At 38.6% G+C, this 27756-nt stretch overlaps 1 protein-coding gene, 1 long non-coding RNA gene and 1 other non-coding gene across 5 annotated transcripts in view; 2 read left to right on the top strand and 1 right to left on the bottom strand.

Moving 5' to 3' along the window:
• Window positions 1-1731: 1731 nt before the first annotated feature.
• LOC110211464 (uncharacterized) lies at window positions 1732-5587 on the top strand. The gene is made up of 3 exons (XR_002325403.2): window positions 1732-1941; window positions 2575-2664; window positions 4568-5587. It is a non-coding gene; the product is annotated as an uncharacterized LOC110211464 (long non-coding RNA).
• Window positions 2262-2395, top strand: LOC144456040 (small nucleolar RNA SNORA71). Its single transcript, XR_013484946.1, has one exon. It is a non-coding gene; the product is annotated as a small nucleolar RNA SNORA71 (small nucleolar RNA).
• RBL1 (RB transcriptional corepressor like 1) overlaps window positions 5512-27756 on the bottom strand; it is a 73088-nt gene continuing 50843 nt past the window's right edge. For 2 of the 3 annotated variants that reach the window (XM_020990799.2, XM_020990801.2), the window contains exons 16-22: window positions 23896-24113; window positions 21067-21243; window positions 19016-19087; window positions 15531-15618; window positions 9967-10112; window positions 9007-9171; window positions 5512-8497 (exon numbers count right to left, since the gene is read on the bottom strand). In XM_020990799.2, coding sequence (XP_020846458.1) covers window positions 8327-8497; window positions 9007-9171; window positions 9967-10112; window positions 15531-15618; window positions 19016-19087; window positions 21067-21243; window positions 23896-24113 — 1037 coding nt within the window. In that variant the 3' untranslated portion in view covers window positions 5512-8326. The remainder of the gene's footprint in view (window positions 8498-9006; window positions 9172-9966; window positions 10113-15530; window positions 15619-19015; window positions 19088-21066; window positions 21244-23895; window positions 24114-27756) is intronic. The other variant, XM_078150227.1, reaches the window with a different exon arrangement.

The raw sequence follows: 27756 nt of genomic DNA, 5'->3' as shown, positions 1-27756 counted from the left end.
CCCTAGTTCATCTCTCTATCCACTATGTACCCAGCTATCAAAATCCAAAAATCCAGACTTGCAGGGAACGAGGACTGATCGAATCAAAAATACCTCAGCCCAGCCCTGACATTCTAGGGTGAGAAAATCAAAACAATATTAGGTCTGGGAAAAGCATGCCAATCTATTGCTCTATGGCAAATAAATTCTCTTCTTTCTCTTCTCTGAATCAATTAATCAACACATATTTATTAAATGTCTATGTATCAGGCAGTAGGAAAAGACAAAAGTGAGACAGTTCCTACTCTCCAGAAGTTTGTGTACGTGTGCATATATATGCACGTAACCTATATGTGAAAATATGCACAGACCTCCATTGATAGAATGTAGAAGCAGCCCCATTACACAATACATACATGTGTATACATACACACATGTCTATACGCATACGCATACAAATGTATGTGTGTATAACGAGGCTGATTCTCCCTCCTATCATATTTAGGTTTGTATGTATATATATGTAATAGGGCGGATGTGCATGCCCAGCCTGCTTGCTCGCCTGATGCAGTTCCCTCCTGGAAGAGGCTGCAGAGCCAGCCAACGGGAAGGCATGATGACATGTAACGGAAACGCCCCACTCTCTGATTTGTAGCATACGCTGATATTCTGTAACTGGTTCTGGTCTTTTAACCCGGTGTGGAAGAGCCTGACCACTGATCGCCTAAGTTAAACTGGTGTACATGTAAAAGGCAGCGGAAAGGGAGGCTGGTCTTCCTTCTTGCCTGGCTCTGTGGCAATAAAGAGGCAAGAATCCTGGAAAGGCTTTGATGGGGAGAGAGTGTGCACCTAAGGAGACACACGTGGGATGCGCCCGGGCACGTGAAGACTCACAATGTGGCATAATGGAAGGTGGGCTAGCCTTGAAGGGAAACCGACGACGGTGGCTTGAGCTGAGCTCGGACTTAACACTAGCGGTGCCGTTTCCTTCCAGCCCTGCTGGGTTTGTCCTCCATTAAACAAAGGATTTGGCCTGGATCAGATTCCCATTCAGTTCAATTGAATCAAGTGCCCACTAAGAACAAATCAGTGCCAGGTACCGGGAATTTGGCTGCAAAAAAGAGAAAGATACAGGAAGATAGCGGGGTCGATGGGAAGCTTTTTAAGGATGTGTGTGCGTCCGTGTTTCCATGTGTAGTCTGGGTGTAATACATATGTCTGAATACACATACATATATGTTTGTGGGAACGGTTGTCTGAGGTCTTTGTGCCTGGTCCACAAAGAGCGTCCCCTCCTCCTCTGCTTAGAAAGGAAGCAGTCTGGCGATTAATGGAACAATGTCCTTCTCTCCTCCTCCTAAAGGGCCGTTGTCGTTCAGTCAAATCCAACTCTTTGTGAATCCATTTGGGTTTTCTTGGAAAAGATACTGGAGTGGTTTGCCATTTCCTTCTCCAGCTCATTTTATAGATGAGAAAACTGAGGCAAACAGGATTAAGTGACTTGCCCAGGGTCATTCAGTAGGCGTGTCAGAGTCCAGATTTGATATCAGGAAGATGTGTCTTCCCGACTCTAGAGAAGACCAGTATTCTATATCCTGCGCACCCACAAGTTTAGGGGAGCAAAAGGAACCTTGTACCTCCCGTCTCCATCCAGCAGAGGACGCCGCAGCTCACCCACCTGTTCCGCGCTTGCCCAGACTAGGCGGAAGTGACGCCACGGGGTTGGCATTATAAACCCTCTCCCAGCCTTCCATCCTTCCTTTCACAGCTGCCGGCATGGAGCTCAGATCGGTCCAGCGGCATTCCGCGTCTCGCCACCCCCGGCCGTCCGCGCCTCCCCGGCGGCTTCAGCCTCCCTGATTTCACCGCGGAGGACCAATGAGGGCCGAGTCGGACCTTCCCCGTGGGGCCGTGCTCCCGTTGCTCCGCTCCCTCCGCGTGGGCCCAGGGCGGGAAGAAGAGGTGGGGAAGGTCTCTGCTCGCGCTGCGGGGTGGGGGGGGAGGGGTCTATCGGGCCAGCCCGAGACCTGGGGAAGAGGGCTTAGCCCCCGGCCCAGGTGCGCAGGAGACGCGGAGACGGCGCGGTAAAGGACGGACTTGATAGGCTCTAGAGTCGTCGAGGTGATGCTGCGAGTGAATGAACGGACGTGCGTTCTGCCTTAGCGGGGTTGTGGGGGGGCCACCGGGGTGTCCTCGGTGGCCGCTGTTAAACTCTTCTGTGCGGGGGCGCTTCCATCCGCGTGGACCAATTCGACCCGCGACCTGGAACGCCTTTTTCCTGGCCCTGCATTCGAAAGTGATCGTGGTCTAACTGTGACCTGGTCATTGATAGTGCAGGAAGAGAAACTCCTGAAAGGGTTTTCCCGTGTTTGAAGGGTCAGCATCCAGCCCTTTTAAACCCTGTACCTTTCACACACTTGCCTCTTCGGTAGTGGACCATCCACGGTGCTGCGGCATTGATACAAAGTCCTGTGAGAGCTTGGAGGAAAGGGATATAGAAACTGACAAGGCAGTTTTGGAGGTGTTGGGACTTTGGCTGGCCGCTTATTTTTAGGAAAATGTCAAAGACTTTTTTGGTTTTTTACTTTATTTTAGGTTGCCTTTTAATCCTAGCAGGCTGTTCAGGTGATTCCATCACCTACAAGAGGATTTGTCCGTGGACAAGTACTTTTGCCTGTCTCAAAGGTAAGGAGGTTCCTACTCATCCAAGTGCAAGGGGAATCGATCAAACATTTCTTACCGGAACAAGTATTCAAATGCTGATCTTTGGAAGTCTTAAGTGTATCTTAGGATTGTTACTCTGGGAAGGATGGAAGGGAAGGAGCATAAATGTCTAAGCCTAGATTTGAACTCCAGTCTTATGATCCCAAGCCCAGTGCTCTATCCATTAAGCCACCAACTGCCTTTAAGGCTCTTGCCTTAGTTGGTGCCATGTGTCTGGTGCACATTACCCTAACATATAAAGAGCTTGACTGGGTGGTATGGTGGAATGAATGCTAGGTTTAGAATTAAGGGGTTCAATTTCAAATCTTGGCTCTGCTACTTAATAGTCCTATGAAATTTCACCACCTAGTTCTTTTTAATTTGTGTGTTTCTTCTGAACCCCACTCCGTTCTCCCTTCTTTTTTTGAACCTGTATTGTTAGTGGTTAACTATGCTACTCACCTAGGTTTGGTCGTATAAGGTAAAGAATATTTTTCTTGTGTTTGAAGTCTGTCTTTGAGAGGGCACTAAATTTGAGTCAAAAGACTAGGGTTTGAATCTGGTTCTTAAATTAGGTGAGTGCCCTGGAACATCTGACACTGGATTAAAGTGAGCCTCGGTTTCCTCATGTATAAACTGTTAGTGGCAATAGGGACTGCTGCTGTATTTTTATTGGAAACTACATCTACCAGTGCAGGCTGGCATCTCTGCAATTTGCAGTCTTTAAAAGAGCTGCTTAGAGCTATGGTCTGTAGGCTGAATTTGTTTCACCACCTGCTTTGGATCCAGCCCACAAACTACATTTAAATCCATTTCCAGGTCCTGGCTTAGAACACTGATGTGTTAGGTAACTTGCCTGGCATCACAGTCACTGTCAGATTGGATACCTAATCCATTTCTCTTGATTTCAAGGCTGGTAATCCTATACAATGATGCCTTTGAGAAAAGGAGTACTTGAACTAATAAGCCCACACAGGTCATGAAAAAAATGCTTTGCCTGCTATAAAGTGAGGTATAAAATGTGAGTGCTAGTTGTCTTTAGTGAAGCTTGAATGTTGATGTTACTCCTCTTGGTCATCCTTTGGGGAATGCTAAATTATGAACTGGCTTGGAGAGGCAGTGTAGTGAGACTTCTCAGAGCTGGAGCCTACTTGATTCCTGAGAATGCTCATTCTCAAAAAAGTTGAAGCGGATTTAGAAATGGTATAAAGCTAGAAAGTAGTGATAAGGGACATGTATTCCCTATCCCAATACAGGACCCTGTGAAATAAACCCTATTCGAGAAATGAAGCTGCTATTTAAGTATAGCCAAAGGTCCTTATTACTGTAGCTTCTGGCTTAATTTTGACTCCTAGCTACCCACAGCCAGCTTTAGATGTCAGTCTCCTCTAGAATAGGGCAGAGGTTCTCAACCTTTTTCTCATGAATCCCTTCGGCAGTCTGGTTCAGTTTTTGGACTCCTTGGAATCCTATTTTTAAGTGCATAAAATACATAGGATTACAAAGGAAACCAATTACATTGAAATAGTTTAAAATATTTTTATAATTAACTTATGTTTTCTCAGTGTCTACGCTTTGCCCTTAACAGACTTTTCAAATGATTGAAGATATTCTATTTGGCAGAAGTCACTTAGGTGCTAGTTTTTGGACATACAAAGATAGTGAAACTGTCTGGCTTCAGGGTGTGCTTACATTTTATGGGTGAAGAGAATGAGTTAGATAGGATCCCTAGCTTAAAATAGGATCAAACAGGTTCTCAGGCCTTGGATTTGAGGCCAGGTTTTAGGTTATTGAAATAATTGCTTGAAGAAACTGTTGGCCTTGGGCCCTTTTGGATATATAGTCATGATTGCATCTTACAAATTTACTTTTTCCCTTGTTTCAGGACTAGCCAGTTGGCCTACGTTTGTGGAATACCATAAAACACCAAGAAGAAAAAATAGGAAGTTAAGCCTGGCTTCAACAGAATTCTGGTCATGATAGACCAGATTCAAATCACTTGACTTTAGCTGAATGAATCACCATGGTGGGAAAGGGAGGATTACCTGGATCTAGGAGTCTCCTGTCCTCTGACTTGGAAAGCCTCAGGGGCCTTGGCTTCTAGAGGGGGAGGAAAAACTCCTGCCTTAGCTTAGCCTAAAAACATTCTCCTGCGTCTGTCATTCACTGCCACGCTAGGACAAGTCCTAGGAGACTTCCATCTGAGTTATGAAACCATTATGACGCTGTAGCATTTATTTCCATTTGGAATAAATTGTTTTAGAAGAATTTGTTAAATTTAGAATATAGTATCCTATCAAAATGTTTGGAAAATATGGACTGCTCCAAGATCAGTCCACAAAAAAAGCCCCTAGCTTGGCCCATAACAAATTGTATTGATGACATTGTTTCTAAATTAATTCTGTAATGCTTAGAAAGCCCTGTGATGTTACTCTAAATTCCTTTGTTCCTTAAAAGGAAAAAAAAAGCCCAACAACTTTGTATAAGTCTGTATGAATGGCTCCAAACTTCTAGGTGGTGACTCACCTGGTGCAGTCTTTTAAACTGAACGTAATAATCAGAAGTGGCAAGCCAAATTAGTGCTGTGTTGCAATTGGTAGTAGATACACTATGATGCTGGGGGGCCAGGAGGGTGACCAACAAAAGTCCTTTTAGTACTGTCTATTTGAATATACTTGGAGCTTATTCCTGGATACTTAGTAGGTTTACTTTTGAGGTTTCTTAAAAACAGGTCATTCCAATATTAGCTGTTGACCTAGAACACTGAAATTTTTAACAGTAGGCTTTAAATGTTGGCATAAATATTTCCAGTCACAAGTTTCTTGGAGGTAAATGTGAAAAATTTAAATGGTTTATTATTAAGCAATACAATTAAGACAAAAAGAATAAACAACTTGACATAAAACCTCATCTAAACATTTTTTTAAACTATAAAAAGATGATCTTCCTGTGTAAGTACAGGCCTTTTGCATGCTGTCAATGAAAGTAGAAAGAACATAATGGTTATAGTTACATAGAGATATGTACACTTAAGAAGTGCTGTATCTTCACATACAAAGGTGTAGATACTACACAAATTATGTTTTCATAAATTTTACCTAAAACTATTTTAATTTAAAAGATAAACTTGAAACTAATAATAAGGCTTATTCTTAGAAGCAAAGTAACAGGATAGAGGAATATTTATTAAGGATCTGGGGTTCAAAGCTGTGTGACCTTGGGCAAGCCACTTAAACATCTGGACATTTGCTAGTCTGAAAAGGTGAGAGGTGGCCATCTCCCAGAGTGCTATGCTGTAGATCTGCCACATCCTTTGCTGTACTGGGTTTTTACAGATGTGTGAATATGGGGCAAACACAGTGCTGGCAGCTGTGTTTAAATATCAAATAACCACTGATAGAGAAGTAAAGGATTGTGACCAAGCTGGGGGCAAGGTCACGGGATGTCAAAGCAAAGGGGTGACAGACTGGTAATGTTAGAATAAATGAGCTGGTATTCAGCTTTAGACCCTCATAAGACAGCTGAGGAAAGCTATTTGAATTAATACTTGGCAGGAATCTGCTAACTGTCCATCAAAAACATGTATGTCAGGTAACTTCTGAGAAGAGGAGAGCCTTATTTTTGAGCCATCAAAGCAGTGAGCAGGTGTGTCAAATAGGTCAGCATAGCAGGTTGCCATGACAGGCTAGAAGAATTTATCTCTAGTTCAGAGGGGGAAAAGTGTCCCTTAAAAGAATGGGAAGTTCTTTGAGGAGAAACTGAGAAGGAATCTTGAGATGACAAGTCCTAACCTGTACCAAAGTGTAGACAAATGTGACTTCAAGATCTGTGGAGTCAAGTAATAGGTGTGAAGCACTTCCCATTTAGTGGGGAGCTAAATCCTAGTAGGAAGCAATTTCTTACGGATCCTAAGATCCCATCAGAAGAGAAGTCACCCAGTCAGGGGCAGCAATGAGACAAGTAGTGGTTGTCGGTCACTTCCTCCTGAAGGGTACCAACCAAGACAGCAGCTTTGGTATCTTCTTGGGGAATATTACCAAAGATATGACAAAGTGTTCTGAGAAGGGTCAGATGTGATGATCACTACCCACTCCAGATGATTTGTAGGATAAACTATACCATTCAGAGGAACCAAGGAAACATTGCTAAGGATTTGTGAAGTCAAGCAAGAAATGAAAAACTTCTAAGGATATGTGTATTTTCATTACCCTTTACTATTATTATAGAAGCTTCAAAAGAAAAATTAAGATTTAGGAAGCAGATTAAGAAGCTACTATCTGGGAACAAGATTTCAATTTCTGGATAAAGCTTAAGATGTACGAATAATAGCTTGCATACAGACAATATCCCTAATGATAGCTAGTAAAAAATATTACTTCAATTCCCAGCAAAATTCTAGAACTTGAAAATTACATTGTGAATGTTTAAAAAGGGAAATAGTGATCACAACTCGATAGAGAACAGGTCATGTCAGACCAGCTTCATTTTCTTTTTGACATTTTGGGATGCCTGATAATAAGCGGGAGCAAGTTCAAAAGAAGATACTAGAATGAGGAGGAGATTGGTCTCCAAAGAACGTGGGATTTTTATCCTGAAGAAGAGAAAACTTAGGAGGAACAGGATCAATAAGTAAAGGGCTATCATGTGGTAGGGAAATTAGACCTGTTCTACTTTGGCCCAAAAAGCAGAACTAGGTACAACAGGTGGAAGCTGCACAAAGATAGATGTCAGCTCAACTTCCTAACTAGCAGAGCCATCCCACAATGGAATGGGTTGTCCTGGGAGGTAGTAAATTCACCCCCATTGGAGGTCTTCCAGTGAAGACTAGATGACCACTTGATGGAGATGTAGCAGAGATTCCTATTGAGGTATAGGTTGGACCAGATGGCCTCTGAAATCAAATCCAACTCTAAAGATGATGTAATTCTGTGGCCTGTCATTTTTTGGCACAAGTGCTAGAGGGGGTTGCCAACTCCTGTCTTAGAATGACAACAATTGAAAGCTATAAAAGCTTTGGCTATTGATATTCTTAACATTATCAAAAATAGGTTACTTACATTTACAACAGAACATAAAGACACATATTTTAGAAAAGTTTGGCTCAAAACTTCTTAGAGTATTATTTACAATCAATTTTCTCCCTGCTTCATTAACTTAAAAACAGTGAGAGATTTTATAAGCCAAATGAGAAAAGGCACATGAGACATTCCCCTCCAAAAGTATATCCTTATGGTTAAAGAAATAACTTTTTACTTCATTGCTCACCTAGTTCTGATCTCAAAGATGATCACGGGAATAAAATTCCACATGGATGTAATTTGCCCCCTCAAGAGCAACTGATACATTCTTAATGACTTAAGAAAGAAAACTTCAACATGGTGGGTGCCAACACCAATCAGTATTTGTATGAAGACAACTGTAGATTAAAGGTCCCACTGCCAAGCAAAGTCTCTGTCTTATGCCACATTTTGCATAAATAAAAATATAAAAAGTATTGAAATCCTTCTGCAGTTTCCACACCACTCAATACAGGGTATCCCAAGAGAGCGCATGGGCAGAGCTAGACATTCCAAACGAATGCCTATCTTTTAGAAAATGGGGAACTGACCTGAATGATTTTTTTTTCCCTGAAACCACATGAGTGTTAATGATTGGCTCTTTCACTGACAACATCTTGCAGTCGTTTCAGTAATACATCATCATTTTCTTGACAGAGGCGCTTAGTTGGTGATTGAGTATCGCCATCAATGGTTAACGCTCGCTTCTTGCTTCTTTGTTCACCATATTTAATCATATTGTTGATGTCCTTCAAACTCTGTCCAAAACATCAGAAAAATTTTAGGGAAAATTGTGTGTGTGTGTGTGTGTGTGTGTGTGTGTGTGTGTGTGTGCACAGTTTTAGGCAAAAGGTCACCCATCCAAATTTTCAACTATGGCAGGTAAGTACCTGTAACCCATCTTCCTAGGGCATGTTTATACATTTTATAACTAAAACTACCTGATGTCTTCTGAATACATACAACAAATGTGGGTCAATCAGCAAAGACCTTGCCTGCCTCAACATCTGAAGGTTCTTTGTACCATAGAGACATTCTGGAAAACTATGCTTATTCTAAGTGACATTCTTGAGAATATTCAACTTAAAATAATGATGGCGTGAAGAAACTGAAAACTGGACATGAAAAGCTGTCCTTTTATAATTTTTACTCCTCAAATTTAATACCTTTACATTAAACGTTAACAGCAAAAAACAAAGCAAGAAAAAGTTAAAAGAAAAACTGAAATTAATTTTTAAAACTATCTTAAAAGTGCTTAAGCACTGACCTTGGAAGGGCTGCCATTGAACCTGTAGAGCAGAGCTGTCCTTGGGGTAAGGCAGGTTCCATTCTGGTGTGGGGACACATAAACAGAATGTTGCTGAGAGATCCGACGAGGTGATACCGGCTGCTGCTTAATGTTTGGGAAAGGAGACAGAGGTGGGGCTTCCATCTGAAATTTTAAAATATAATGTTATTTTGCGGGTAGTTGCTTAAGGATTTTGTAAGTCTAACTTTTTTCCCCCCATACTTCTGGATGTCTGCTTAGCTGGAATAAAAAACAAACTGCTTCCTACCACTTGTGTTCAGCCCTTAACAGATGAACTGCATCTTTCTAGGTTCATTAGAACTTTACTCTGACTCCCAGGTGCTGCAAACACTGGTGTTTCAAAGTGTAAGAATTTGGAGCATCTCTAATTAAGAGCAACTTTATATTTACATATTTTGGGAGTGCAATAGTTAAGAAGGGCCAGAACCTGATAACCAAATACATACATTCGTTGTTGTTATTCAGTCATTTCAGCCATGTTTGACTTTTTGTGACTTCATTTGGGGTTTTCTTGGCAGACACTGGAGCGGTTTGCCTTTTCCTTCCTTGGTTCATTTGACAAATGAGGAAACTGAGGGAAAAAGGGTTAAGTGACCTGCCCAGGGTCACATAGCTGGGAAGTGTCTGAGGTCACATTTGAACTCAGGAAGATGAGTCTCTCTGACTCCAGCCTGGGCACTCTATCCACCACACCACTCACCTGCCCCAATATACACACACACATACATACATACATACATACACACACATACATACATACACACATACATACATACACACATACATACATACATACATATATACATGTTTTATTTACTTTCTCTTTTGTTTCTATTAAGGGTCAATCAATATTAACAGCTATAACAAATGCAACTGAAAAGCAATGGGCACGAAATAGGAAAATTTGCACATACGTACCACATGATCTTCATTTGACAGATCATATTTTAGTGCAAATGATTTCACTCTTCCTATATAAACTTCATTGTAGAATTTGATAAGATCACCTCTCTCTTCTTTCATTGCTCCTGTGGAACAGTCTGGTATTTTTGCACAATCTAAATCTGTTGAAAATGACATATATTGTAACTAATCTGCTTTTGCATAAAAGTTGGCAACATCAAATAACATTTTTGCCACAATATAAAAAAGACAAGAAAAAGCTTTATATTGGGGTTTCACTATATCTTAGGAGCTTTATAAGCAACTGAAATATGATTAAAAAGTTAGGGAGAGAAATGAAAAGTTGTAAACTTGAAGTTTAAGTCTGGAGTAGACAGTATCATATTAAACTTATTTTACAGACTATTATTAGATTGCCAGGAAAGAAGGGAATACAAGCCTAACACTTTCATAAAGCTAAAAAAAAAATACTCATTAACAACTGTTATTTTCCTCATACAGTGTGTCCCAAAAGTTTTATAAAGCTAATGTAGCTGTATAATAATTTTCCTTCTACAATATTTTGGAAATTCAGTATGACTGGGAAGGGAAGGTCAATCATAGGTACTGAAAACAGAAGCCAACACATTATCAGTGGTCAAACTTGCATTCCTTTGCTTCAAGTCAGCTTAGAGGAGTTGGCTATCCCACATTTATCCATAACCCATGGGAACTAGAAGAATGAATGTGAGTGTGTGTGTACAACAGTGATGAAAAATAAAACCTTTCGACTGGTATAGAGCAAATCAGTGGTACTTTTTCTCAACCCCTTCCTCCATCAACACCAACCTAGAGGCAATGATCAACATGTACTCCCTCCTTACTTCTACCTTGTAAAATTCTCCTTTTTCTTCAAGAACCTCAAGAAACATCCTTTGAATGAAGTTTTTCCCGATGTGTCAACTGCTAATTCCTTCTCTCCCAAATGCCCTTGTATTTAACTACTTCATATGCATTATTTATTACCTTTATATTATGTATCTTTTTTACATGTATTTGTTTCCCTTGTTAGAACTTAAAATCCATGCAAGAAGGAATTGTTTCAGTGTTTGTTCTTTTATCCCCCATATCTAACATAATGCCTGCTTAATAAATATTTGCTGACCGATCAATACTAATAAACTTAATGATAAATAACAGGGCATTTGGGTCTCTTGCCTCTCCTGGCAGAAAATTGACAGCTTTGTGAAAAGATGGGCACACTAACGCATTGCTGGTGGAGCAAAGAATTGGTCCAACAATTCTGGAAAGTAATTTGAACTTATGCTAAGAAAGTGACTAAAATGCTCATACCCTGGACAAAAGATTCCACTTCTAGGCATATACTCTAAAGATGTCAATGATAAAAGAATGGCCCATATACACAAAAATATAGGATATCCACCCCCCTGAAAAGATTCTGAGATATAGTGTATTAATCACATGACTTTTTGTGGTAATTAGAAACAAATTACACGCTAATCTATTGGGTAATGGCTAAGTGTAGTGTAGTGCTTGGATATAATGGAATATTACTGTGCTTTAAGAAACAAAGAACATGATGAACACAGAGAAGCGTGGTAAGATTTCTAAGAATTGATGCAAAGTGAACTAAGAAGTAGGAAGACATTACATATAATGACAACACTGCAAATGGAAAGAACATCAAAAACAATAAAAACTGAATGTTGTTAAATTATAATCATTAAGCTTAACCCCAAAATATGAGAAACACACCATCCCATTCTTCTTTGCGGGGGTTCGGGGGGGTGGGGTGGGGACCACAGGTATGAAACATTGAATTACACCTTAGACTTTTTTTTTTTTCTTTAGGCAATTGGGGTTAAGTGACTTGCCCAGGGTCACACAGCTAGTAAGTTTTAAGTGTTTGGTCTGAGACCGCATTTGAACTCAGGTCCTCCTGACTTCAGGGCTGGTGCTCTATCCACTGCGCCACCTAGCTGCCCCTAGACTTTTTCAATGTTTGTTAGTTTCACACAACTTTTTTCTTTCTCTTTCAAAAATTATTATTAAGAATGGCACTTTGGAATGAAGTGTGGGGAGGAATATAGTCAGAAATGTACTTGATGTCAAAAAAAAAAAAGAAATAACTAAACACATTTTAAAATAGAAAATTTATATCAACCTTTTTGCTATCGTTCAGGTCCACTCCCTTTATTAATAGGTTATTTGCTATAGAGTTTGTTCATTTTATGTAAGTATACTAGGAAACTTTTCCTAAAGAAGATAACAATTAAGGGCAAAACTGCCTAACCCGAGATCTGAGTTTTTTTAAAAATATTTTCGTAACTGTATTTCAATATAATTGGTTTCCCTTATAATCCTACATGTTTTATTTTATGCATTTATTTATTTTTAGTTTTCAACACTCACTTCCACGAGATTTTGAGTTCCAAATTTTCACCCCACCTCTCCTCTCCCCCCCCAAGATGGCCTGCATTCTAATTACCCCTTCCCCCAATCTGCCCTCCCTTCTATTACCTCCCCCATCCCTTTCTCCTTCTGTTTTCCTGTAGGGTAAGATAGATTTCTATATCCCATTGCCTGTGTTTCTTATTTCCCAGTTGCATGTAAAAACAATTTTTAACATTTGTTTTTAAACCTCTGAGTTCCAAATTCTCTCCCTTCCTCCCTCCCCACCCACCCTCATTGAGAAGGCAAGCAATTCGATATAGGTTATGCATGTGTAGTCATGTAAAACACTTCCATAATAGTCATGTTGTGACTAACTGTATTTCCCTCCATCCTATCCCTCCCCCTGTTTATTCTATTCTCTCCTTTGACCCTATTCCTCCTCAAAAGTGTTTGCTTCTGATTACCCCCTCCCCCAATCTTCCCTCTTTTCTATCACTCCCCTTTTATCTTCCTCCCCCCTACTTTTCTATAGGGTAAGATAGATTTCCATACCCAATTGAGTATGTATGTTATTCCCTCCTTAAGCCAAATACAATGAGAGTAAGGTTCACTCATTCCCTCTCACCTCCCCCTTCTACCCCTGTAAAAGTTTTTTCATGACTCTTTTATGTGAGATAATTTACCCCATTCTGCCTCTCCCTTTCTCCTTCCAGTACATTCCTCTCTTATCCCTTATTTTTTAGATATCATCCCTTCATATTCAACTTACCCCCCATATATATATTATATCTATATGTGTATATATATATATATATATATTTCCCTCCATCTACCCTAATACTAAGAAAGGTCTCGAGTTACAAATATCATCTTTCCATGTAGGAATGTAAACAGCTTACTTATTGAATCCCTCATGATTTCTCTTTCCTATTTACCTTTTCATGCTTCTCTTGAGTCTTGTATTTGAAAGTCAATTTTTCTATTTAGCTCAGGTTTTTTCTCAAGAATGCATTAAATTCCTCTACTTCATTGAATATCAATTTTCCCCCTTCATTGATTACACTCAGTTTTGCTGGGTAGGTGATTCTTGGTTTTAATCCTAGCTCCTCTGACCTCTGGAGTATCATATTCCAAGCCCTCCCAATCCCTTAATGTAGAAGCTGCTAAATCTTGTGCTATCCTGATTATGTTTCCACAATACTTGAATTGTTTCTTTCTGGCTGCTTGCAATATCTGGGAACTCTGGAATTTGGCTATAATACCCCTGGGAGTTTTCCTCTGGGGATCTTTCAGGAGGTGATAGGTGGATTCTTGCCATTTCTATTTCGCCCTCTGGTTCTAGAATATCAGGGCAGTTTTCCATGACAATTTCTTGGAAAATGATGTCTAGGATCTTTTTTTGATCATGGCTTTCAGGTAGTCCAATAATTTTTAAATTCTCTCTCCTGGATCTATTTTCCAGGCCAGTTGTTTTTCCAGTGTGATATTTCACATTGTCTTCTACTTTTTCATTATTTTGGTTTTGCTCTATAATTTCTTGATTTCTCATAGTCATTAGCTTCCATTTGTTCCATTCTAATTTTTAAGGCATTCTTTTCTTCAGTAAGCTTTTGAACCTCCTTTTCCATTTGGCCAATTCTGCTTTTTAAGGCATTCTTCTCCTCATTGGCTTTTTGGACCTCTTTTGCCATTTGGGTTAGGCTATTTTTTAAGGTGTTATTTTCTTCAGCATATTTTTAGGTCTCCTTTAGCAAGCTGTTGACTTGTTTTTCATGATTTTCTCGCATCACTCATTTTTCTTTGCAATTTTTCTTCTAGTTCTCACTTGATTTTCAAAATCTTTTTTAAGCTCTTCCATGGCCTGAGACCAATTCATATTTTTCTTGGAGGCTTTGGATGTAGGAGCTTTGACTTTGTCGTCTTCTTCTGAGTGTATGTTTTGTTCTTCATTGTCATCAAAGTAAGTTTCTACAGTCTGAGATTTTTTACTGTTGCTTGCTCATTTTCCTAACCAATTACTTGACTTTTTAACTCTTTGTTAAGGTAGGGCTCTGCTTCCAATGTAGAGGGTGTACCGTCCCAAGCTTCAGGGGTTTTGTGCAGCTGTTTTCAGAGATACTTCTAGGGACCTGTAAGTTTTCAGTTCTTCCAAGATGGTATGATCTAAGGGGAGGTGTTTACTCCTTTCTTGGCCTGTGCTCTGGTCTGTGAGTGACCACAACCACTCTTTTCTTCCCTGGAACTGTGAGGAGGGTTCCCTCTGCACTGCTCCACAAGCTCTGCTATGCCCAGTGCTCCTCCTCATGCCAGGACTGCCACTCAGGACTGCAATCCAGATCTAAGTATGCTTTTTTTTTTTTTTGGCTAGGCAATGGGGTTAAGTGACTTGCCCAGGGACACACAGCTAGTAAGTGTTATGTGTCTGAGACCAGATTTGAACTCAGGTCCTCCTGAATTGAGGGCTGGTGCTAGATCTAAGTATGGGCAAAGCGAGAGAATCCTGCCTCAGTGCCAGTAAAGAGACCCCTGTAATCTCCTTCCAATCAGTTGTTTGATCCCCTTACAGATTGTGGGCTGGGAGCTCCGAAAGCAGCCACTGCCACTGTTGCCACCCCAGGGCTTTGCAGGGGCCAAGGCTGGACTGTGCTCCTCTCTCATCCAGGTCCGACAGACCTTTCCTACTGACCTTCTAAGTTGTCTTTGGTGTTTGTGGGTTGAGAAGTTCAGGAACTGCCATAGCTGCCAGTGATTCAGTCCCCCGAGGCCCACTCTGGGTTTGCTTGTGTGGCCCATGCTAGACTGCACTCCTCTCTTGGCCTGGTACAACAGACCTTTCCTCTTGACCTTCCAGGTTGTCTTGGGCTGGAGATTGGTTTTACTCTGTCTTTTTGTGGGTTCTGCTGTTCTAGAATTTGTTTAGAGTCATTTTTTACAGGTATTTGGAGAGGTTTGGAGGAGAACTCAGGCGAGTCCCTGCCTTTACTCTGCCATCTTGGCTCCACCCCTATTTTATGCATTTAAAAACATCATTCTGAAGAATAATGGCAGACTTCAACAGAGTGCCAGAGGGGTCCATTCGAACTCCTGTAGTAAGTCTCTAGGAGCTCATTATAATAAATACATCATAACAAAAACTTGCAAGCAGGAACAGCTTTATTGGAGAATAGTCAACTAAAATTACTTACCATAATCTGCCATTTCTGTATCTTTTACATTTTTATTGCATGTGCTAACTTCTCTTGGAATTCTTTTTAACAGAACACTTCTATAAACCTATGTTGAAAAGAGAAAAAGACTACTGAAGTTACAAAAAGTGGCATAGCTTACCAAACACCAAAATGAAGGCAAAATAATTAATCAATAGGAATTAACTGGATGGACATGTATGCATCACTGAATATTCAGAAATGTTCAATAACATCTATCAGAATATGTATGAACAACACTGCTAGAAAAATGTTATGTTCTCACTAATCCCTTAAAGCCCAAGGTGAGGTATATCCAACAACTAGGAAATAGACGAACAAGCTGGGGGAACAGCAATGTAATCAAACGTCACTTTGTCATTTAAAATTGCAAATGAAGACTATAAAGAAATATGAAAAGACATATTGCTATAACATAAAGCGGAATTAGAAAAGCATAGACAATAACTTACATGTAAAAAACAAACTTTTAAAGTACACATACAAAAAAGAGACCGAAAGAGGGAACAAAGTCAATCATTGAATATTGACTTTAACAAAGTATAGATGTAATTTAGAATAGTGGTTTTATGGTTATTTTTAAAAATAGAGTTTATTATTTATTTTTAATCTTTAAAAACTTTTTTGAGTTCCAAATTCTCTTCCTCCCTCCCTCTGTAGCCGAGAAAGAAATGTGATATCAATTGTACATGTGAAATAATGCAAAATATATTTCCATATTATCCATGTTGCAAAGAAAAAGCAAGAAAAATAAAGTAAAAAAATTATGCTTCAATCTGCATTCAGATTTCATCCGTTCTCTCCCTGGAGGTGGATAGTATTTTTCATTGTTAAGTCCTTTGGAACTGTTTTGGATTACTGTCTTGATCAGAACAGCTAGCTAAGTCATTCATACTTGATCATTGTACAATATTGCTACTACTGTGTACAATGTTCTCCTGGTTCTGCTCACTTCACTTTGCATCTGTTCGTATATGTCTTCCCAGGTTTTTCTGAAACCAATCTTCTCATCATTTCTTATAGCACAATAGTATTCCCTTACAACCACATACCACAACTTGTTCAGCCGTTTCCCAATTCATGGGCATCCCCTCAATGTCCAATTCCTTGTTGCCACAAAAAGAGCTGCTACACATATTTTTCTACAAAAAGGTCCTTTTCCTTTTTCTTTGATTTCTTTGGGATATAGACCCAGTAGTGGTATTGTTGAGTCAAAGAGTATACACAGTTTTATAGCCCTTTGGCCATAGTTCCAAATTGTTCCCCACAATGGTTAGCTCACAACTCCACCAACAGTGCATTAGTATGTCAATTTTTCCACATCTTCTCCAACATTTCCCATTTTTCTTCTCTGTCATGTTAGCCAATCTAATAGGTGTGAGGTGGTACCTCAGAGTTGGTTGAATTTGCATTTCTCTAATCAATAGTGATTTAGAGCATTTTTTTTTAAAAAGGCAATTGGGGTAAAGTGACTTGCCCAGGGTCACAGTGTCAAGTGTTTGGTCTGAAGCCAAATTTGAACTCAGGTCCTCCTGACTTCAGGGCCGGTGCTCTATCTACTGTGCCACCTAGCTGCCTGATTTAGAGCATTTTTTCATATGATTATAGAGAGCTTTGTTTTCTTCTTCTGAAAACTGCCTGTTTATATCCTTTGATAACTTATCAATTGGGAAATGACTCTTATTTTTACTAATTTGATTCCTACCCTATATATTTGAGAAATGAGGCCTTTCTTAGAAACTTGCTGCAAAACTTTTCCCCCAGATTTCTGCTTTGCTTCTCATCCTGGCTACATTGGTTTTGTTTGTGCACAACTTTAAAAATTTAATGTAATCAAAATTATCCATTTTACTTCCCAGAGCTTTTTTAATCCCTTGTTTGGTTATAAATTCTTCTCTTATCTATAGATCTAACATGTAAAACTTTCCATACTCCCCTAAATTGCTTATGATATCACCCTTTATGTCTAAATCACATACCCATTTTGAGCTTATCTTGATATACAGTGTGAGATGTTAGTCTATACTTAGTTTCTGCCAAACTGCTTTCCAGTTTTTCCAGCAATTTTTGTCAAGTAGAAAGTTCTTGCCCCGAAAGTTTGGATGTTTGGGTTTACCAAACACTAGATTACTATGATCTTTTACTACTGTGTACTGTATAGTTAACCTATCCCACCATTCTATTTCTTAGCCAGTACTAGATCATTTTCATAATTACCACTTTGTAATATAGTTTGAAATCTGGAACTATTAGGCTTCCTTAACATTTTAAAAAATGGGTTCCTTTAATATTCTTAACCTTTTGTTCTTTGAGATAAATTTTATATTTTTTCCAGCTCTAGAAAATAATTTTTGGTAGTCTGATTGGTATAGCACTGAATAAGTAAATTAATTTAGACAGAATTGTCATTTTTATTATATTTTTTTGGCCTACCCTTACGCAATTGATATTTCTCCAATTGTTTAGATCTGTATTTGTGTGAAGAATATTTTGTAATTGTCTTAATTTTTTTTTTGTTGAAGATTTTGTTGATTTGGGTTAACTGGAAAGGAATTCTTGGTGAAAACTTTTGTCTTTGAATATGGGGTATGAGTGAAATGCCTTTCTGTCTCTGAACTGCATGAGGACATATTGAGAGTACAGAATATGTATATTATAGAATATTACAGAATTTCAAAATGTCAAAATAAATCTCTAAGAAGTGAGATTGTTTTTTAACCATTTCCATACTAGATATTTTTTTAAAAAATTTTAACTTTTAAAATTTTTTATGTTTACTTGAACAGAAAGTTTTATGTAATGTATCACATCTCCCATTGTAACACTTCAGGAAATGTTTAGCTTCTACCTTGAATAGCCAAGCAACAGGACTCTGAAGTGAAGGGTAAGAAAGTTTAATTTACATTTGGTTTTTTTTGAAGTTCAACTTATGTTAATAACACCACCAAACTCACTCAATTTGAAAGTTTTCAACACTTTAACACGATGTAGTAGACTAATAATAAGCACTAGAATGGAAGTCAAAAGACTTGAATTCTAGTGCCAACTTTTGTCACCAGCTCACTGCTTGAGGTTGGACAAGTCACTTCCTCTCTTCGGGCCTCAATTTCTTTTGTAAAATGAGCAAGTTGGAAGAGATTAATTCTAATGTCTAGAAACTCTGACTAATTCCAAGACATGTTATTAACTTTCTAGAACCTTCTAGATACAAACCTTCTTTTATAAATGAGATAGAGCTATAGTAACAGATTTCCTAGTTTCTTGTTTCCTACTGTAGTTGTCCTTTCATTATAACATTCTATCTCTTCAATTTAATAATATCTAATAAACCTGAAAACCTAAAGTACGTTAACATGTACAGTATATAAATGAAATTATGTCTTTTGCTTCAAGTGTTAGCAGGAACCATTTAAGAAAAAGCTAGCATATTTCTTGTTAGTAAAGAAAACAGTATTATTACTCACATGGCTATTTGCTTGGGGCTGATTCCTATAACTTTTCATTATGTCTTGAAAAGTTCTTTCTTCTTTTGTTACCTAAGAAAAAGAAAACTGCATTTCTCAACTATTATTGAAAAAATAATGAGAATGACCAAAAACTAAAATAGGTATTTAAAGTGATCATCCATAAAAGCATTAACTTTAAGGACGATAAACAATTTAATTAGGGTTCTCTTATTTTAAAGAACAGGTTCCCAAAATCTATATGGATCAACAACAACAACAAAGCAGAGGCAAATTTACTATCCCTTTACTGCATATAAACCTTCATAGATCTGAGAGAACATGAGACCTCTGGTCAAAACTAAATTGTTTAAGTTTCCTGTTTTATTAGTGTTAAGCACTTTTTAAAAAGTAAATTAAGTACACACCAAAAGGTAGAAAAATCTCAGTGTTAAAACAAGTTTTTCTACGCCAGGATTTGGTTTCTATTACTTCAAATAGACTATGGATGTTTTGATGCTTATAGAACAGTAAGTTTTATGTAATGCTTATAGAAGAAAATCGGAGCACTTGGCTCAAAGGGAGAAAAAATAGATTAATGTTCAGAAACGGAATCCTTTCTATATATTCTAGTTTTATCATGTGAAGTCAAGTTATCTTCCCTTCGATAGCACTAGAAATCACCACTAAAGTTATTTTCCTCCATGAAGAGTCAGAAGTGGTAACATATGTCTATTATTTGAGGAAGGCTGTTAATTAATTCTTTTTCCAAATCTTTTATCCAAAACTCTCATTTCTTTTCCAGGACTTTCCTCTAGCATTCTCAATTTATTTAAAATGTTATTTAGAAATTTTGAGGCCAAGATGTATTTTCTTGAGGCTTTGTTTATAGATGTTTTCCAATTAATCTCTTCTGGATTTGTGTTTTCGGCCTTTCTAATAATATAATACCTCTTTATCATACAGTCTTTTTGTTTACTCATTCTTCCAGCTATATTTATTGAATAGAGACTTTGCGTTATGGCCAGGCTCTGCGTACTTCTGGAAAGGAGTGCCAGGGCTTTGTAAAATCCTGCCCTGTTTTATCTGGGGTCCTGCCACTGCATTCTCTGAGTATTTAATATTATATTCTTCAAAGATCACAGGTTTGGATGAGGTCAGCATATTACACAGTTTCAGCCAGTCTTTAACAGTCTCATATAAGGCATGGTCTGCTTACTGTTCTCTTGGACTAAGCTTTCCAGGCTCTTGACCCTGATTTAGGCCCAGGCAACACTGCAGATTTGCTTCTAGGCAGCACTCAAGTATGTAATAGCCCCTATTAGTTAGCTAGAAAGCTTCTTCAGATCCAAAGTAACAGAGCTATAGGTCAATCCTTGGTACTATAACTTCTGTCCTGGCCACTCATCCTGGGCCCAAGTGCTAGAACCAGCTCCAGGGTCAGAACAACAGAGCTGCCAGACCAACCCTGGTCCATATCTAAGGAATGAATCTAAGTTCTCACCCTCAGGCCAAAGCATTACAGATGCCGATAAACTGTATGCCACCTTCTCGCCTTGTCACTTGCCTGGTCATTTGACAAATTTGTTGTCTTGGGCTAGAAAAATTATTCACTGTGGCTTCTCCTTAGATTTCTTGATCATTACTCCATCTGGCCCACTTCTTAGATCTTTGCTGGAACAACTGTGAGGAAAACTGGACTGCATGACTTCTTCCTACTCTACCATTTTTGCAGGTGAGAAAAACATTTTGTCCTTAGTATCCTTCTCTCGTAAGCTGAGATTGGGCGAGATGATTTCAAAGGGCCCCTACAGATCTATCAGTCCATAATTATTTAGTGTGCAAAGAAGTTTTCATTTCTCGAGTGGCTATTCTTACTACATGGAAAGAATGATACTTCTGGAACATTGAATAGAACAAGGGAAATAAAGAGAGCAATAATTGGAATTCACTACTTTCCCAACAAAGGTCAGTCACTTGGTCTATAAAGGGGAAGACTAATGCAGGATCAAGTTCATATCTAAAGTGAAGCCAATATGGATAAAAACTACTTTCCCAAATCAATATATTACCTTTGCCATAATGTAAAAAGCACAAAGAAGAAGCTGATCCAAATGTCTGTCTTTCATTAGATCAAAGCAGTGCACTAGTGTGAACTCAAAACATGTCCATATCTTCCTTCTCAAGTCATTGGAAATATCCAGTTTTAAGCACAAATCACGTAAGCGTACACTTGCCAAATGATAGACCTAAGATGGAATAAAGAACAATATATTAAGCATAAAGCCAAGTGAATCTTTTTTTCTAAAAATACGTGCTATTGATATCTTTGTTTTTACATCATATTCATTTCTGGAAACAACATCCCCTACATTCTACTGAAATGAGTTTCCCCTTAAAACAAAGAAAAACAGTTAAGCAAAACTACACAACAGTGAGCACATTCCATACCCATAATCCCTTGTTTACCCAAAAGAGGAAGGATCATGCTTCATCATTACAATTATTAAATATTCAAGTTAAGTGATTTCTTGAACACATATATTTGTATATGTTAAAAGGGCTGTATAAAATTATTGTGGGGACATGGCTCAAGAATGTGAAAATCCTTAGGCACTACCTTAAATAAAACCAGGCTGGGCAAATAAGCAACCCTGAAAATTTTAATTCAGAACATTAGTACTTTGGACCATTAACATTTGTAAATCATAATTGACAATACACTTGTAAGCAAGCACTCATGGTAAAAATACTTTAAAAATATCTGCAGGGCAAAGCAAGCAACCATATAAAATGAAAAGAATCAAAATGTTTGACCACATTCAAAACATTATGAAATTATAGATCCTTAAAAGTAGTGAAGTGTCACACTGAAAAAGGATGACTACGTAATCGTGACATGAGTTTAACATATAGAAAGTAATTTGCTCATCTTACCCTAAGGACTAATTAGTCCAAGCACTGTGTCTGATTTGGATGGCCCCAATTTTTGAAATACAGAACAAAAATAATAACCCATAAAAATTTTTTTTTTTAAAAAGGATGGGGGCAGCTAGGTGGCACAGTGAATAGAGCACCAGCCCTGGATTCAGGAGGACCTGAGTTCAAATCTGGCCTCAGAGACATAACACTTCTTAGCTGTATGACCCTGGGCAAGTCACTTAACCCCACTGCTTAGCCAAAAAAAAAAAAAGGATGAGGAAAATGTTACAACTTTGGGAGGATTAAAAGAAGTTGGGTTTATTTGATGTGGAAAAGCTGAAGACAACACTCTTTAAATGATGAAGATGCTTATCAGCTACTCCTAACTTAGTGTAGCAAATTATAGAAATTAAACTGAAATTTACACCGAGATTAACTATAAAGGAAATTTTTAAGAGTTGTGATTATTTTCTTCTATTAGTTTTTGTACTTCCTTCTTCAATTGGCCAATTGTGTTTTTTGGGGACTTGTTTTCTTCAGTGTACTTTTTTTCCAATTGACCAATTGTATTTTTTAAGGACTCTTCTACCTCTCTCATTTGACTATTAAAATCCTTCTTGAGCTCTTCTAAGAAGGCCTTTTGGGCTTCAGACCAGTTCATATTCTCTTTTGTTGTTACAGATGTGGGTTTGTTGACAATGTTGTCCTCTTCAGAATTTCTGTCTTGATCTTCACTCTTCTCATAATATGAATCTATGGTACGTTTCTTTTTACTCATGGTGTTTCTTTATTCTTGGCCTTTAAAGAGATTGAGCTCTCCTGCTGGGGAACAGAGGGCACTGACCCAAGCTTCTTGTGTTGGGAAACTAGGTCTTGGTCACTGGCTTTGTGTGCTAGGGCCTTTTATGTTGGCAATTGGAGGCTGTAGGGTTCTGGCAGCTTTCCTCATGTTGGGCTGGAATCAGCAAGGCTGGAACTTTCAGGCAATTCTAGGTTGCCTGTTTTTCCTTTCCTTTAGCTTTCTTCAGCTCCTTTTAGATAGGTGCTGCAGGGTGTTTATCTGCCTGGGGCCCCCTGCAGTGCTGTCTCCCTCCTTTCTGCTAAATGCACTGGGAGATTCCTTTTCGTGGTTTTCTGAGCTGGTTTCTCCCATCCTTTCCGCCCCCCCCCCCCCGCCTGCCCCGCACTCGGAGTTCCAAGTGTTGGTGTTTACCTGTTCTACCACCTGGGCTTCAGGATTTCTTCACAATTGGAGGCTGCAGGGCTCTGACAGCTCACCGGGTATTGGGCTGGAACCAGCAAGGCCAGGGCTTTAGGAAGACTTTAGGTTGCTTTCTTCACCTCCTTTCAGATGAACACTGCAGGGTACTTATCCGCCTGGGGCCCCTTGTAGTTCTGCCTCCCTTATTTTTGCTGAGGCACCGGGAGACCTGTTTGCTGGGCTGCTGCACTGCTGCTCCCCATCTTTCTTCTAGTTTAGCTGTTCCAGGGTTTTTTTCTGGGGTGGTATTTTCTGTGTTTTCAGAGGTTGATAGGGGAGATTGAGAGCGACTACCTTTTCACTCCGCCACCTTGGCTCCCGGAAGTGGAAGCCCTAAGAGTTGTGATTATTAAGTGCTGAAATAGGTTGCCAAAGGGAAATGGTCCCTTGAGTCTTAAGAATGGGGGACTCATCTAGTTGTGGGCTGGATTAAATGGTCGCCTGAGGTCCCTTGAGTTCTAGAATCCTATACAAAATGTACCGATTGGCTAAAAATCTATATAAACTGCTTAATATAGCAGATGATAAAAGCAGCTTTTTAGTATTAAGTAAAAATAATAAACCAAAAGAAATCAATTAAGGAAATGATTGCTTAACAATTTCAGAGGTGAACCATGATTCATTAGGACTCTGTTTCTGATATGTCATACTTGTTGTTTCTTTTGAATGGAAAGAAGTATTTTAGGAATCCTTATTTTCTCCAAATGGAAACATTTACCTTCCTATAAAACAGTGCTAGGGATCCAGTTCTTTTTGGTCGGCTTACTCCAGCCTGATGCATTTCTAGAGCTTTTGTTCCATGGGACTGTTTTGGAGAAGTACCACTTAATGACTGAGCAGTAATTGGTATTTGTACAGGGCTCTCCACTCTAGATTGCTCACTTGCATTCACTGGCATAGGTATTACTGTGATCCCTCCTGTATCAATGGCAACACCTAGAAAACAAAAGGACAAGTTCTCAATTTTGGAAATGAACTGTATATGTAATAACATACACACATGGAAAATGATATATAGGGCCATTCCCCAACTGATAAATGGTCAAAGGATATGAACAGACAGTTCTCAAATGAAGAAATTAAAGTCATCTATAGTCATATGAAAAAATGCTCTAAATCGTTATTGATTAGAGAAATGCAAATCAAAACAACTCTGAGGTACTACATCACACCTATCAGATTGGCCAACATGACAAAACAGGAAAATGACAAATGTTGGAAAGGATGTGGGAAAATTAGAACACTAATACATTGTTGGTGGAGTTGTGAAATGATCCAACCATTTTGGAGAACAATTTGCAACTATGCCCAAAGGGCTACAAAAATGTGCATACCCTTTGATCCAGCAATAGCACTTCTAGGGCTAGATCCCAAAGAGATCAAACAAGTGGGAAAAGGACTCACATGTACAAAAATATACATAGCAGCTCTTTTTGTGGTGGCAAAGAATTGGAAATTGAGAGGATGCCCATCAACTGGGGAATGGCTGAGCAAGTTGTGGTATATGAATGTAACGGAAATCTATTGTGCTATAAGAAATGATGAACAGGCTGACTTCAGAAAAACCTGGAAAGACTTATATGGTCTGATGCTGAGTGAAGTGAGCAGAACCAAGAGGACTTTGTACACAATAACAGCCACATTATGCAATGACTAAGAATGTTAAACTGAACCTTTCTCAGCATTATGAGGATCTAAGACATTTCCAGATGCCTCGGGATGGATAATGCTGTTCACATCCAAGAAAGAATTATGGAAGTCAAATCGCTATCACTTATTTTTACCTTCTGTTGAGTTTTGTTTCATCTTTCTGATGGTTCCTCGTATTGGTTTTAATTTTTACTTACAACTTCACTAATATGAAAATATGTTTAATGGGTATGTAAATGTAAAGCCTATATCAGAATGTGTGCTGTCTTGGGGAGGGTGGGGGGGAGGAAAAGGGAGAAAAATTTAACTCAAAAGCATATGGAAAAAATAAAAAAATTTAAATTAAAAAAAAAAAAGAAAATGATATATAGGAAAATCAAATGACTTACCCAGTGTTACATAGCTAATTAATGACAAAACCACAAAACAATTTAACAATCATTCTGCAAAAATAATTTTCAGATTATCATTCTGGTGCTCCTTCTACCATACCATGCTACTTACTGGATTAGCTTGACAAACTAGTGGCCTACAGAGATAGTGGAGAGCACAGTAGTGTCTTCACAGAATTATTAAGATGGAAGGGACCTTGAGAGATTATCTAGTCCTCTCCCCCGAAGAATTAATCATTTCCACAAGATCCCCAATAAGTGGTTAATTAACCTCCAACCTAAATATCTCCTGAAACAGCTCATCCCATTTTCATTATAAGATAAAAAAGACTGCCTTCATTTGCCTAATGGGATACTACCAATTTGAATACATACTCCAAGGAATGAATATCAGTGGCATTATCTACCTTATAAAAAACTTATGGAAAAGGTGGCAGACACTATAAATTATTCTGAAGTTTTGATCTACATAGACATTTCAGTTGTTTAAGAAGACAGACAAACACACAGATAGACAGACAGACACAAACACACACACAAACAGAAAGATTATTTGACAATAACAGATCAAGTTAAAGCTGTGGGCTTAAAATTGTCTACTAACAAGCATCAGTTCTGAAAAGCAGTAGTGTCAAATTTAAACAGAAACAAAGGGCTATTAACCCATATGTAAGGATCCCCGCTGGCCACATACTGATTTAGTTTTAAAATGTAATGTTATATATGTTTCATTGTATTTTTTTTTGTTAAATATTTTCTAAGTACATTTAAATTTGATTTGGGTCGAATTTAAGAGTGTTTCAGGTTATATGTATGACATCTCTGCTGTAAAGCATGTATTAGGGCACATGATATCCAAATGCAGATATGGCAGATGAGGGGAATGGGTTAAGTACTAACCAAGAGAAAACAGCCTCTGAATCACACAACAAGGTTCAAAAAGTTATTGTAAATTCAAGATGCTTTTAGGGTTCAGCGAATGTTACTGCAAGTGTTTGGAGAATTATGCCATTATCACAAAATCACAAAATAAGTGCGAACATGGATGCCATGTTAAGAAGCAAAAGGGAAAAAGTACAGCCCAAATAATTATTGGTGAATAATTCTCATTCTTCATGAAAACACAGTCTGTCAGCAAGTTGAAAGGTATCTTAGAGATCATTTGTTGCAACCTATTCAGTTTGCCAATGAGAAACGTAAAAACCAGAGAGTAGAAGGGACCCCTGCTCATCTGGGAAAAGATTAACATGACCATATGTGAACACCTGTGGTATTAGAAGCAACTTGGAATTGCTTAATTAAATTGTTTAAAGAAACAAAAAACCGCAGAACATTCATTTAATCTTCTTTGAGGCCTCTACATCTTTAAGGCATAACTAAATTCTGTGGAACCCTACTTCTACCTCATCAGAACGATATATAGAGGGAATACTGTAGAACAAATATGAATTTGAGGAACTGTAAACAAGAGTTAACTGACCAAAGAGAAACCTTCAGCTAAAATCATGAAGTCTGTACTTTTAAAATTGAAAAAGAAGAAGAAAAAAGCAATGAAGGAAAGGACCTTGAGATGGGGGGAAAAAACTAGGGGACAAGAGCTTCAGCTCAAACAAGACAAAAGGCTCTAAGACATTTAGCACTGACTAGATGGGAACAAAATGGAAAGAGGACTACACTAATGCGGGGTTTCCACTCCTCCATGCTCTATGTCCCTGGTTACCAAGCCCAATCCTCAAATGCTGCCACCTCAATAATTTTCTTGCTTATTGCACCTATAGACAGAGAAGCACATAGATCTTGGAACCACTGACCCAATCTCTGTGGTGGTGGGGCTCAGTTGTTTCAGCTGTTTCTGACTCTTTGTGACCCTTTTTGAGGTTTTCTTGGCAAAAATATTGGAGTGGTTTGCCATTTCATTCTCCAGCTCATTTTACAGATGAGGAAAATGAAGCAAACAGGGTTAAGTGACTTGCTCAGGGTCACGTAGCTAATAAGTGTCTGAGGCCAGTTTTGAACTCACGTCTTACTCACTCTAGGCCTGGCCCTCTTATCTACCGTGCCACCTAGCTGCCCATAAGTTTTTGTGATAGAGCTAGTCTATCTTAGTGATGGTTTAGTAAGCAAGGCAGCTAAGATCTATAGATCATCAATGAAATCAAAGAATTAAAAGATTTCAAATGTGATGGAAGGACTGTTGGGATTATTTTCAGATGTTCTTCATGTGCTGTGCCAGCAAAATAGTGTGAGACATTTGTACAAAAGCTAAGTCCTTTAGTTCACTTTTTTTGCTCCCTTTCTCTTGGTAGCCAAGGCTTGTTTCTATAATAATTCTAGCACCAAATGGATTTTAACCTCTAATAAACTATATGAACTTGACAGTTTATAATTCCTAAATTAAATAAGTACCAATCTATGAGCCACCTGGCCTCTCAGACCATGAATAAAGGGAATCTATGTTTAACAATGTTTTTAGGCTTGAGAGATACAAGACTGCTTAACAATTTTTGATAAAATATTTCTCTTCAGGCTCAATGACA

This window comes from Phascolarctos cinereus, unplaced genomic scaffold (genome assembly GCF_003287225.1).
Source record: "Phascolarctos cinereus isolate Bilbo 61053 unplaced genomic scaffold, phaCin_HiC Scaffold_2;HRSCAF=192, whole genome shotgun sequence".
Taxonomy (NCBI): domain Eukaryota; kingdom Metazoa; phylum Chordata; class Mammalia; order Diprotodontia; family Phascolarctidae; genus Phascolarctos; species Phascolarctos cinereus.
This window is presented reverse-complemented; position numbering and strand designations above follow the sequence as displayed.